The sequence below is a fragment of the Belonocnema kinseyi genome, chromosome 5, assembly GCF_010883055.1.
Source record: "Belonocnema kinseyi isolate 2016_QV_RU_SX_M_011 chromosome 5, B_treatae_v1, whole genome shotgun sequence".
Lineage (NCBI taxonomy): Eukaryota > Metazoa > Arthropoda > Insecta > Hymenoptera > Cynipidae > Belonocnema > Belonocnema kinseyi.
In genome coordinates, this window is record NC_046661.1 from 122,139,130 (window position 1) to 122,152,789 (window position 13,660).

The following is a 13,660-nucleotide window of genomic DNA, read 5'->3' on the forward strand; positions in this document are numbered from 1 at the left end:
ATTTATATTTCTCTTCTATTTATTTAGAATTATTTGACAAATGTTGATTTCACAAACTATTTTTATTGAAAAGATTTATTTTTGCTAACCAGAGCTTCTTTATCAAGAAGAAATTCTTCCTGGCAAAATATTTGTAGTTTAAATGTTTTTACAAGAACGTGGCAATATTTCGTTATCTAAATTAAAAAATATTAAATTTCTGTGTCATCCGACATGGAGTCTCTAATTAATTGGTTGAAAATAAAAAAGCACATTAAATGTGAAATTCAATCTTTTGCATATTTCACATTATTTTGAACCACTTCACTTGTTATGCTAGAAGCATGTTAGATATCGAAAATTCTGAAACAGATTACCCAAATGTGTATGGTACCTGTTGGGTGTGCTTGGCAAACTGCCAAAATTTTGCACTAATGGATTCAAAAACTTGTTGTCTTGGCTTAACTATATAAGCTTTAAGTAATTTACTGGGCAAACCTTAACCACAAAATAAATTTATCAAACTCAAGAATATATTATAATAATATATTTCCTCCTTTTTAACAAATATAATTAAACTTAAATCTTTTATAAAACAATACTTATTTAAAGATAGTACAAGAAAGTGATTTAAAAAAATGTTGAACACCAAGCTATCTGCAATTTTGATATCAATATTAAAAAGGATTTAAATGTCAGGGATAACATTATTATAAAAAGGCGTACTTTATTATTTCTTTTTTGCAATTAAGGTTCCCTAACGGAGAAATTTCTTTGAAATATCGCCATAGATGATAAACTTCTGTTAGATTGAAATTCCCTCTTCAGAGAGTTTGAGATCGAAGAAGTGCCAATAAGGCACGTAGAAAAAAAGTTGACTGCTTTACAGAATTTTTGGTTTAATTCTTGAAAACCAATTCGATGTGAAGTCATAATAAAATCATACAAATCCCCTTGACAAGGAATGTGTAAAATTAGCATTCTGAATATGTATGATACTGATGTTTATAAAAACCATTTCTTCGTCCGATTGTCTGAAATTTGACGCAATATCCATATTGTAAAATGTTACGGTCTCAAATAAAAATACAATTCTCGATGTTAATTATGTTTTTTAAGTAATTAAAGTAATCGTAAAGTTAATCGTAAAGTTATCGTCGATAACGGATGAGTTTCCGGACTGCTGAAAAAATAGGGGGTATAAATTGAACAATGAAATATTTCTGATGCAATATCTATCGAGAACTCAAACTTTTGAGTAGCTCGAACCTAACAATGTCGACTCTACTCGTTGAAACTTCGAGTTTTTTGCAAAATCTTCTAAATAATATAATTACAACCTACCCAGATCTGAGATTCTGTTGAAACCAACTGAATCATTCACGATATCGATGAGAAACTTTTATCAGAAGGGAAAAAGAAGAACTCTGATTGTGTTGCAGATTATATAAAAATACTTAAATTTATTATGTGCGCATGATTATTATAAATAAGAATACTCTTTTCTTATAAATCGTATAATTATATATTTATAATATTCTTGGGGCTCTATGATATCACCCTCTGCTCCAAGCGACCAGAACCAACTTGCGCCTGGGGTGCAGAGACGGCAATAATTTTATTGAAAACCACACCTTGCACTTTACAACCAGCGAATGCAAACTGCCTTGGATATGTGCCAAAAGAACCTGGCCATTGAGATGTTATACGGCCAGGAGCCTCCTTGCAAACTCCTTCGCTCCATTTATTCTGAAATTAGTTTTAAGACGACTTTTCCATCACAAACGACCTCAGCTAGATTTTTAAAAAGATGCAGGAAGAGAAATGGGATTGAAAAATTTTGTCACAGCGGAAAAATTGAAAATCTTGTACGTTCTCATATAGCTACATATAGCATATAGCTATAGCATATAGCTAGCATATATATACAGATTTGCTTAAGATGTTTTTGAGGTTCAAACAGAAAAGTATTATTACAGAAATTTGTTGATATGTATAGAAACTTCGGTGGTGCTGTTCCATGCTAAAAGGGTTTGTGTCCGTACTATTTTTTAAACGCCTAAAACGATGCATTAACTTATGCAATCTTTTAAACATTAATAATAAATTACGAAGATTTATAGCACACTTCTAGGAGCTTATAATTTATCAAGGAAACGAACCACGACATAGCCTAGAACAGAAATGTCTTGTTTTCGAGATGTCGATCAACAGGGTTATTTCCAAAGTCAGATAGAATTTTTCCAATAAATGGATCTTATAGTGCATGAAATTCTAATTATAAAAACGACCATAAAATATTGTTTACATATTGTTTACTATTTTTAATTTAATTTTCAAATATGAATTTTTTATCACGATGTCGATTGGAGGGCCCCTTTGACGTCAAAGGGGTCGGATTTTTCATCAATCACAGCTCACGTGTCAGTGATTCTTAAATATTTTGTGCTGTGCCGATGTTTTGTTTTGGTTATGTGCACATCGAAAATAAAAGTCGCAAAATATTGTTTAAGAAAAACGTCAAAGGAGGGTTTCGTAAAAGCCAATAGAGAAAATCTGCCGAAAATAGATATATTTACGGTAGGTAGAAAGAATTAATTGAAAAAGTACTTAAATGTAGTCATGTTTACTGAACCATTCATAAATATGTAGGATTTAAAAATGTGTTAATAATTGCACTTACTGTTTTCCTTTAACATAATACTGACTGTTTAACCAAACATTACAAAAAGGATCACATTTTTTGTCACATAATCCTTAACAAATAAAGCTATCAAATAAAAATAGTCTGAATTGACAACAGAGCGTGGCCTAACCTCTTTATCATGAGTTTCGCATAGTCACATTGATAGATAATTATGAAAACCTCTGAGTCACGTGACACCCACGTGGCACCAATTTGAATAAGGGTTTTACCGCCTTCGATTTTTAATAACTTTTTTCTGCTGAACGACAAAAAAGAAAAAAATTATAACGCACCTTCGATTCAGATTAAAATAATGTATTAAAAAAATGTTTGATCTAAAATCGCGAAACAACCCTATTTCGGTAGCAAAAATCTTGAGTTATACGTTTACTGATATTTGAATTTTAGTATCGGAATTGAACATCATTAATTACTTTTAAAATTGCTTTGCATTTGTTTGTTTTCAAATAAATTAAATATAATTTTCTGGCATAATAATTATTTTCAAACAAATCTTCAGGGTTCTGCCACTAAAATTTTAAGGAGAAAATAAGTGAAAATTGTCTCTTGCATGACTCGGAACTTAAAACATTTTTTAAGATCTAACTTCAAGCCAAAAATAAGATCTCTAAAAGAAAATAGATTTTCTATTATTTTAAGAATCAAAATAATATTATTGATGATATTTCAAATATAAAACATTATTTGTAATAAAAACAATTTTAAGCTTACAAAAAACATTTATTTTAACAACGCATTTTGAAATTGAATTCTGTCTGATCGCTTGTTATTTTTTCGGAGAAAACACGATCGACGACTCTTCTTTAAAGAAAAAAAAGTAGAGTTGTAAGAAATATTTTCACCGAAAAAATAAGCCATGGTTTATTAAATTGAAAAATTTTTTCAAATGGTAAAAAGCGACAGTAGAAGAAAATTCAATTACAAAAACATTGTTATTTTTTTATCGCGCAAATAAAAAATACATAGAAACTCTTTTCTTTTGCAGAAGATTCTCTCTTTTTATTTTCAACGTATGTTATATCTGTTTCTTGAAATAATATAAAAAATATCCAATATTTTGTAAAGGCCTTCTCGATAAAAGCTTAGATTTCTTCTTCAAAATATACCCATCAGCTTTTTAAAGTTCTTTCAACAAGAAAAAGAGAAGAAATGGTTGCAAATCTTTTCTAATAAAACTATTTCGAATATCTCAAAATTAATTAACCTTCTCAATTATTGCAATTTTCAATATTTTTAAAAGCTTATCATTAAAACGGATTCTATTTAATAAAAAGGTAGACCCGCTTTAATGCTTTTTACAAAAATGAAATTTCTGTACGTTATAAATCCAGTGGTGTAGTCCTAAAAGAAAAAATACAATAAGAAAATCCAACCAAATTTTGTGAAAGAGTTCATTTTTTTATTGGAAATGCGACTATTATATTTTTAATTCGGAACTCATCTTTTTTTAAAATAAAATTTCAACTATTTTGTTAAACATTCAATTTTTTTTTAGCAGAAAGTTCATCTGTTTGAGTGAAAATTAAAATATTTTGATGAAAATTCGTTTTATGTCTAGTTGAAAATATAATTTTAAAACTGCTTGGTTTAGTTGTTATCCTTTTTAGTTATAAATATAACTGTTTGGTTAAAATATCAACTGTTACAAGCTTTGTTGAGAATGCATCATTGTGTGCTGACAATTTTATTATTTCACTTAAAGTTGAACTATTTTGTGAACAAATTATTTTTTTTTATTAAGGATCATGCATAATTATAACTGAAGATTCAGCTATTCGCATTGAAATGAATTTTTATTCTAAAAATTCTACTTTTTTGTAGAAAATCCATCTTTTTTGCTTAAAAATTCAATAGATTGGTAGAAAATTAGACCTTTTCGTTAAAAATCATATTTTTTATTTCAAAATTCAACTTTCTGTCTATAATTTGTCTTTTTGACTTTGAAATTAAATAATTTTGTTTAAATTTCATGTATATTTTGTTCAAAATTCGTCTTTTTTGGTAGAACTTTAATCTTCGTGGTCGAAAATTCATGTTATTGGTTGAAGATTTAACAACTTTTTTTAAAATTCGTCAGTCTTTGTATAACATTAATATTTATGATCGAAAATTAATCCCTTTCGTTAAAAACTTAACAATGTTGTTAAATATTTATTTGTTTGTTCAAATGTATTCCTATTTATGAGAGTTTTTATCTCAAAATTAAATTTAATTAATCTTGTTTGTTGAAAATTCATATGATTTGTTAATAAAATATTCGAGTATTTGTTCTAAAAACTTTACATTTTTGTCAGGAAATCGTTTTTCACTGTAGAAAACTCATCTCTATTGGTTGAAAATTAATTTTTTTTCATCGAAGGTCAACTGTCTTCTAAAAAATTGGTTTTCTTGTCTTGAAAATTCAAATATTTGATTAAATTTTATAATTTTTGTTTAAAAATTCTACCATTTGAATGAAAATGTTTCATTTTGTATGCATAAAATTCAACTATTTTGTTAAAAATCTAATTATTTTTGAAAAATTTGACTATTTTGTTAGTCATCATTTTTGGTTGAAAATTTAACTATGTTGTAAAAAATGTATCCTTGCAGATTGAAAATTCGTCTTTTATGGTAGAAAAGTCTTCCTTCTTGGTTGAAAATTTATCTGTCTTTGTTGAAAAGTAACTTTTTTGTTAAAAATTCAACTATTTTGTTGAAAATGCAATATATTTTAGCTTCAAATCTTAGGAATTGAAAAGGGTTTTTTTTATAGGTTAGTCTTACGAAAAATGTTGTAAGGGTCGACAGTGCGTTTTTTAAAACAACTACTTTTCATCAAAAAATTCTTTTAAATCATGGATTTGCATTATTCATAACTCTATAATGCTAAATGCACATTTGGTATTATTTCGATAAACCGGCGCCTGGTAATTTTTCCAATTTTTGCTCCCTTTGCTTTTTCAGCTGATTCTGCTTTCACGCATAGGAAATCATTAGAGTGGGTATTTATACGGCTCTAATAGCTTCGAAATTCCATTTCTCTTGTCTGCGTGATTTTCCAACCTCGTTTTAAGACCGCACAATTTATGAAGTAAAAAGCAATACGAAGCGCATAAAAAAGAGATATCTTGCTCAGACTCTCCAACATTTGGCATACGAAGTAATATCTCCCAGCCAAGAAAATATTTCCGGTGCCAGGAAATGAAAATTCAGAAGAATTATTAAGAATTCGGACTGTGTGACTGTTTAAAATAATTTCTGCTCAAAATGAAAGGTCTAATAAGTCACTTGCTTGAGGCTGACGTAAATGCGAATTTAATCTCACAAGTTGGGTTGCGGTTAGTAAATGCGTTGAAATTGTTGGGTCAACTGTGTTCCTGCAAATATTGCAATTTGCCTACCTCGAGACTTGAAGGACTTGGCGGATTCTCAAGTGATTTTCCTAAAAGTTTATTTTAAATTAATATTTATTTCATAATAAAAGTTCCTTTAGAATAAAATGTCTTGAAATTCTGTATTTCGTCGATTCTAAAGCTTTTGAAATTAAATTAGAACTCTTAGTAAATTATGCAGATTTATTGTTTCTCGTGTTTTAAAGGGAAGTTATTTTATATGCGCAGGCATGGTAATCGGTGGTTAGTGCAGAAAAATGAGAAATTTTTATAATTTAATCAGGTATTTAATTGGAATATGTATCTTCATGGTTTCAATTTCAGACCATAAAAATAACTTGTTCTTCAATTTGAATTATTCCATTTTATTAGTTCTAAATAGTTTGAAATATATAATAATTTCAAAGTGGATACACGGAGATAACGATATCGCAAGAATTGCAATATATACCGTAATTTCTGCGCTATATATCGCAATTATCACATTATAATAGCGTAAAATCGTGATATCGTACATTGCAAGATTTTACATTATATTATTATTTTATTATATTATATGTACGAGGGTTCAAGTAGTGGTCAAGCGATGTTAGTGCATTATAATATCACAAAAGCTCCGGACCCTGCTTGCACGTTATCATATTACGCTTTATTTCAATCGAGATTTCAATACAGAGGTTTTGCGATATCATTGTGCGATATCTTTTTCTCCGTGTAATTGTAAAATTACTAAATTTAGCCATTTGGATTTATAAATTTTTTCATTTCCATCTCAATGAGATGGTGAGGTACTTTAATTTTCAATGACAACATATTTAATTTGTGTTCGTTAATGCCAAAGGAGCTTTAACAAAATAGAATTCACAATTACCAAATTACAGTTTTAATGTGCAGAGCGACCAAAAAAATCAAGTTTGGACAACCAACATAAAACGTTCCTATTGAAATTTGAAAAAAGATGAAAATTTTCCTAAAAAAGAAAAAAAAATCATTTCTTTGTTTTTTTTTGATAAAAATAAAAAAGAGGGAAAAAAATTAGAAAGCAACCAACCAAATCCCCTTTATTACTTTTATAAATATGATTATTGGACGTTACATAGAATTTTTAAACTAATATTTGACTTTTCAGCTTTAAAAAATATACATTTTCAACAAAAAATGGAAAATTAAATTTCCTGTAAAAAGGAATTAAGAAAAAAACTTTGAGCAAAACAAGGGATGTTATTTGGTAAATGTAAATATCCAGTAAAGCAGTATTAAAAATAATGAACGATTCTTGTAGAATTTCCAACAAAAAAGTTTTTTTCAACCAAAACGATGAATTTTCAACTAAAATGAAATAATAATTGTTAAGAAAGTAGTTCATCTTTCCACCTAGAAATGACATTTTTTAACCAAAAAGAGTTTAAACCATTTTTTGATGGTGCGCGTAGTTTTAGTCTTAATCCAGAAAAATTAAAATAAAAAGATAATTAAATTTTTGGAAAAATCGACACAAGATGCAATCAAACTTAAGATATCAAAACTTTGGCCTGAATTAGATTTGAATATTAGTTTTTGACTTTTTTTTATTGGAGGCGGATTTTTCTAAGTATAAAAAAGCTAATGAAAATACGTTTTCTTTAATATTAATGCGCATTATGGAATGTAATAATATACATTATTTTAAATAATACGTTTTTCAACGTAGCTGTACATACAAATTATTTCTAAATAAGAAACAAATATTAAAGCGATCATGAAAAATAAAGTTTGTACTTTATTTTGTAATATCTGAATACGCAGTTGTGAACCGAATTGAATAATTAATATAAGATATATTTAATATAATAAAGTTAAACATAACATAGAAAAGTTCGCGTTTACGAAATATATGTTAAGAGAATGTGTTCGTTAAAGCCGAAGGAGCTTTAACAGAAGAGAATTGACAATCATCAAACTACATAAGGGATTTGGGCCCTCTATTAGCATTTGTTTCCAATATATTGAGGTGGAAAACGATTGATTTCTTGTTTTGTATTTTTACATGGCACATTTACACTAGACGATTTTTTTTGTAGGAAAATAAAAGTATTGAGAAAGTGACTTTCGTTTTGCCTTAGGGATACCAAAGGTTTTCTATTTATTTGCTAATAAAATAGTTATTTTCGTGATTTAATCATAAAGAAGCCTATAATTAATTCTAAATTGTCTTAATTTTGTTACAGCATCATATAAAATTGAGGCATGGAAGACACAGACGACAACATGGGGAAAACCACATACCAAAAACATATATTTTAGACCCGAATGAACCAGAAAGAGGGAACTGGGGCCCATGGTCTAATCCAAGTTCCTGCTCCCGTTCTTGTGGAGGTGGTGTTTCACATCAAATGAGAACGTGTCTTGATATAGAGTAAGTCGATCCATCAATTACTTTTGGCATGAATGGCGCGAGGGAAAAAAAGAAAGCAGAAATTACGGTTTTTTGAACTATTGAAGCTCTTGCATATTCCGCTTTCTCTTTTTTTATTCCTTTATTAAAATGAAACAGAGAAATATAATTGCTTTTCAGTTAAATCTTGTTCGTTAAATCTATTATTTAGCGCCACTGGTATATTCAGCAACGCTGTTTTAAATAAATCACTTACTGGTTCACTCAGTCCGAGTGGAAAAATCACTAGTTCACCAGTGATAATTCAAAATACTGATGTAACCAGCGACAATTTCCTTAGGTTGGTTCAAGGGAGATGGATTATAAAACGAAAACACAAATAATTGTTTATATTATACATAGTATGATAACCAACAGCAATTGAAAAAAGGTTAGGTAATTAGAAATAAAAAATGTTACAAGAGTCAAGGGATTTCTGAAACTTTAAGTAACTATTTTCTTTGTTTTGAAGTTGCTTCCGCCTAAAGGTTCTATTTTTAGTTATCTGTTTTATTAATTGTTAGCAATTCAACTATTTTTGTATAAAATTTACTTTTTGTTCTGTGGTTCAATTCTCAGCAGAGCAAAAGGAGAAGATATTTTTTCAGAATAAATGTATGTAAAATTACTTGTAATGCATAGCTTCATCTAGTCTGTAAAGGCATTAAGAAATTCTTTCATTCCCTGATGATAATACCGATTTCTTGAAAAATGCTCTTTTTGAGAAAAACACATATTTTGATGTTAAATAGTGAAAGTAAAATCTTTTTTGGATGAAGATTCTACTATTTTTAAAAAATTGTCTTTGATAAAAATACAACTGTTTGGTTGATAATTCAACAATCTGGTTAAGTCATCCTTTGTGTTTAAAGATTCAAATTTTTTGTTTGAAATTAATTTATTCGAGTGAAAAACTCAATTATTTTCGTATAAGGTTCGCTTGCTCCCTTAAATTAATTTTTTCCTGTTGAAAGATCAACTAAAATCATTTGTGAGTGCAAAATCAACTTTAATGTTTAATTTCTCTTTTTAATTTAAAAATTCATCTTTTTACTAGAAATTACATCCTTCTTCGATAAAAATGCAACTGCTTAGTTGAAAATTCAACAATTTTGTTAAGAATGCTTCCTTCTTGCTCGAAATTTCAACTGTGTACCTGATCTTCAAAATTCATTTTCTGGTATTGGGGTTTCATCTATTTTTGTAGAAATTTCATCTATTTTCAATGATAATACTGTTTGGTACTGAATGACACTGCTGATTTTATACTGAATGATAACTCTTTGATTGAAAATTAATCTTCTTTGCTTGAGGATTCAACTACTTTGTTTGAAAATTTGTGTTGAACCACTTAGTTCAGATTTTTTTTTTTGAAGATTCATATTTTTAGTTGAAAATTAATCTTTTTAATTTAAAGATTAACAATTTTGTTAAAAATTGATGTGCTTTAATTTAAAATTCAACTTCATCGGTAATAGTTAAACTACTTTGTTGACATTTTTTAAATAAAGGTTTATCTGTTTGGTTGAAATATTTACAATTTTCTGAAAATTAATTTTTTTGATGAAAATTCCTATTTTCTGATTGAAAATTCAATTATTGTAAAGAAAATTCGTCTTATTGGTTTTAAAATGAATTTTAGTTTAATGAAATATATTGTTTAGTTGAAATATCAATATAACAGTTTTTTTGCTAAAAATTCAATTATTTTTCCTAAATTATAATTATTTTGTTACAAAGTCATTTCTATGGTAGAAAGAATTTCTTTGTTTAAAACAAACGAACAAATATAAATTTTCTTAATTGTATCTAAAATATTGTTTTATTTTGTTTAAAAAAGATCCTATGTTAAAAATATCACAAGATTTTACAAGGAGTTTAGACTGCATATCTCAGATTGGAGACTTTTAAATGGAGGTACCGATATTATAAAATCTTTTGCATTATTTAAATTCCAATATACTGATGAAATTTCTCTAAATAAGTAATAATTTCCAATTCAAAATTAACTTGTGTTTTTTTATCCGAATATTGTGTTCTTATAAACTGAAAGAAAAGACATAAGATACACTGAGCTTGTATTCTATATAATTATAAATGAAAAACTGAAAGCAAACTTCTAAACTCTTAACCCCAATAATTTTTTTCCTCACTCAACGTCGTTTGAGGAATTATGCAAACTTTTTGCAAGCTCGTCAAATGTTTTACGCTTGTTAGAGGCATTTCTAGTTCTATAAGTTTATAAAAGTAATTTAGCTTGGATAGGAAACTCTCCTAAGGGAAAAGGTGGAAAAAAGTGTAACAGATTTCGCGAGAACGCTCGTCAACCCATAATGAACACACGTCAGGGGTTGTAGTTTATCGCCATTAATAACACATACCCTTGCATAATGCACAGCAGAGAAGAAATTACAATCTGATTTAAAAGGAAACAGTAATTTAAATTTTATTAAACATTATTGATTTTATGCATTACTTTGTAATTTTATTCATAAGAATGAAAAATCTGATATTTATTAATAATTCAAAGTTTAATACATTTAAAATTTAAAATATAATTAATAATAAGAAATTCTCGAAAATCTCACACTCATTTTTGTTTAATCTCTGATTGGTTATATACCACCTTTGTTTTTTTATTTTTCTTAAATTTTTTAAGCTACCATTTCCAAATGAGAAATTTTAATTTTAAAAATATTTAATTCTAAAAATTTATTTCTAAAGGAGAAAATTAAAATTATAAACGATTCTTAAATAATAAAACAACAATTTTGTTCTTAACCCCCCGAACATATTAAATGAGGATTGTGTATTTTGATTGTGTATTGTTCAAATAAAACATATTGAAAATATTCTGTAACTTCTATTTGGTCTTTCAAAATTTATAAATAAACAATTTTATTTTATGATAATACTAATTTTTAAATGTTGCTAAAGAATTTACGTTGTCAAAAAGTCATTTTTGTTTTGTTGAAGATTTATTATTTCATTTGAAAATTCATTTTTTTTATATAAAGTTGATCCTCTTAATTAAATTTATGTATTTGGTTGAAAATGAACTTCTTGGTTAAAAATTCATATTTTCATGTTAAAAAGTTAAACTGTTTTGTAGAAAACTGGTCTCTTTTGGAAATTATTAAATCATTTTTAGATTAAAATACAATTGGTTCAATATCAATCTTTTTTGGTTGAAGGTTAAATTATTTTGTTGGAAACCCTTGTTTTATGAACTCAGCTGTTTTTTATTTAAAATTAAAACTTTGTTGTTAAAGATTCGTTATTTTAGTTGGACATGCATCTTTTTTATCAAACAGTTAATCTTTATGTAGAAAATTAATGTACTGGCTTGAAAATTAACTTTTTTTTATTGAAAACTCGTCGCTTTGGGAAAATATTAATATTATAATGAATATTTATTCAAAATGAAAATGTTTAGTCGACAAACAAGGATAGCTCTAGATCAAGATTCCTACCTTACCGACCAAAAACTTCCACAGCTGGAGTGGTACGTGTCCGTGATAAGTTTATGAAATGTTCTGGATGACGTCGTAAAATGACATTGTGTTATTGTGAGAAACGAATTTTGCGTAAACACTTACCCGCATATCAGATTATATATGTACATCTTCATCTTTTGTGAATTAAATAAATAAATAAAGGAATGTTTAATTAAATGTATTATCTATAAGAAGCCAATAAATCATCCTTGTTTTTCTCATAGCTAACATAGTTGAAATGATAAATATCCTTGAAGTTGTTTAAGCAAAATTCTCTTCTCACAATTACGCAATGTTCACACTATCAATAAGGAAGAAATCTTGATCTAGAGTCGGTCCTCCTATCTACTATATTTTTGGATTAAAATATCAATTTTTACAGTTTTTCGTCGAGAATTCCACTTTTTGTTGGATAATTTAACTATTTGGTTAAAGATTTTTTTTTAAGTTATTATTTGGCGTATATTAAATTTACCAAAATCTTGATGAATTTTCTTGAATTCGAGGAAAATTATATTGTTATCACTCGGTAAACACGTAAACAAATAAACCTTGAAAATAAATAATAAGTTATTTTAGATTTTTATTTTGCGTCAAAAGTAATTTATTGTTCCCCTCCAGTAAATTTAAATTTAAACCGGAGAAAAAATAATGACTTATTATGTATCTAGTTAAAAAGATTATTTCTTCTGTACTAATAACTGGGTCGGCATCAAAGGGAATTTTTCCTACCGGAACTAAAAATTCAAAGGAGAGCTATAATTTTTCCGCGTGGAATTCGGATTCCTGCTCTCTGCGTATCGTCGAGGGAAGATTTACGACTGAAAAAATGAACTCGTGGGAGGTTACGGCGGGCTTTTAAAAACCGGTAGTCCGGGATAGTCAAAGGCGCGTCACCGTCCGTGAAGCACACATTGTGAATTCGGAATTGTTCAGCGAAAAGATAAGTGGGCCACAGATTTTTCCACAAATTTCTTTTTACTTTCTTCTTCTGAGTCTATAATCCTCGCAATCCTGAGTCCGTTCCTCGCACATCTCTGTCATCAAACCTGGAAAAGATTCGCTCCAGTTTCCTAGGGGCCGGTTCACATCTTCAAAGAAGAAAGACGTTAGCGATGGTGTTACCCAAACCTCAAAACTAACGGGGTGTAAACCTAGATTACGTAGTCTAAACTTGGTAACAGAGTTCAAAAATTGTGCGGTGGGTTTTTGATCTATTCTAATATTTTAAGAAGGTCAAAAAAGTTGAAATAAAATTATAAATCATTGTATAAACATTCAGAATGTTTTAGAATATTCCAGTCGTTTATCCAGTTGTTCATCACTGATGAACCAGTGATTTTCTGATTTTAACTGGGTGAACCAGTAAGTTACTCAACTAAAACAGAGTTACTGTTTATACCAGTGACGCAAAGTATTTGATTTAACCAGTTATATAGCGCTCTACATGGCCAAACCATGAACCGCAGACATAAGTTCTAAGACATGACCAAGAACATAACTCATGAACCAAGAAATTAACAAATACATGAAAATATTGTGTGCTGGGGTTTGCGTAAGAAATATTTGAGGCATGGCTGTAATTAGCCCGGGAGCTGGGTATGTTCCCGTATGCATTCAAGAGGCAAAAGGTAAAAACTAGTTAATCTTATGTATTTTGACCCGCTGAATCCAATGGTACCGGTTAATT

The 13,660-nt window shown here is 28.3% G+C and overlaps 1 protein-coding gene across 5 annotated transcripts in view; it reads left to right on the forward strand.

Annotated features, from left to right (window-relative positions):
• Nucleotides 1-13,660, forward strand: part of LOC117172726 (papilin) — a 303,999-nt gene that overhangs the window by 204,960 nt on the left and 85,379 nt on the right. For all 5 annotated transcript variants that reach the window (XM_033360885.1, XM_033360889.1, XM_033360887.1 and 2 more), the window contains exon 3: nucleotides 8,268-8,455. In XM_033360885.1, coding sequence (XP_033216776.1) covers nucleotides 8,268-8,455 — 188 coding nt within the window. The remainder of the gene's footprint in view (nucleotides 1-8,267; nucleotides 8,456-13,660) is intronic.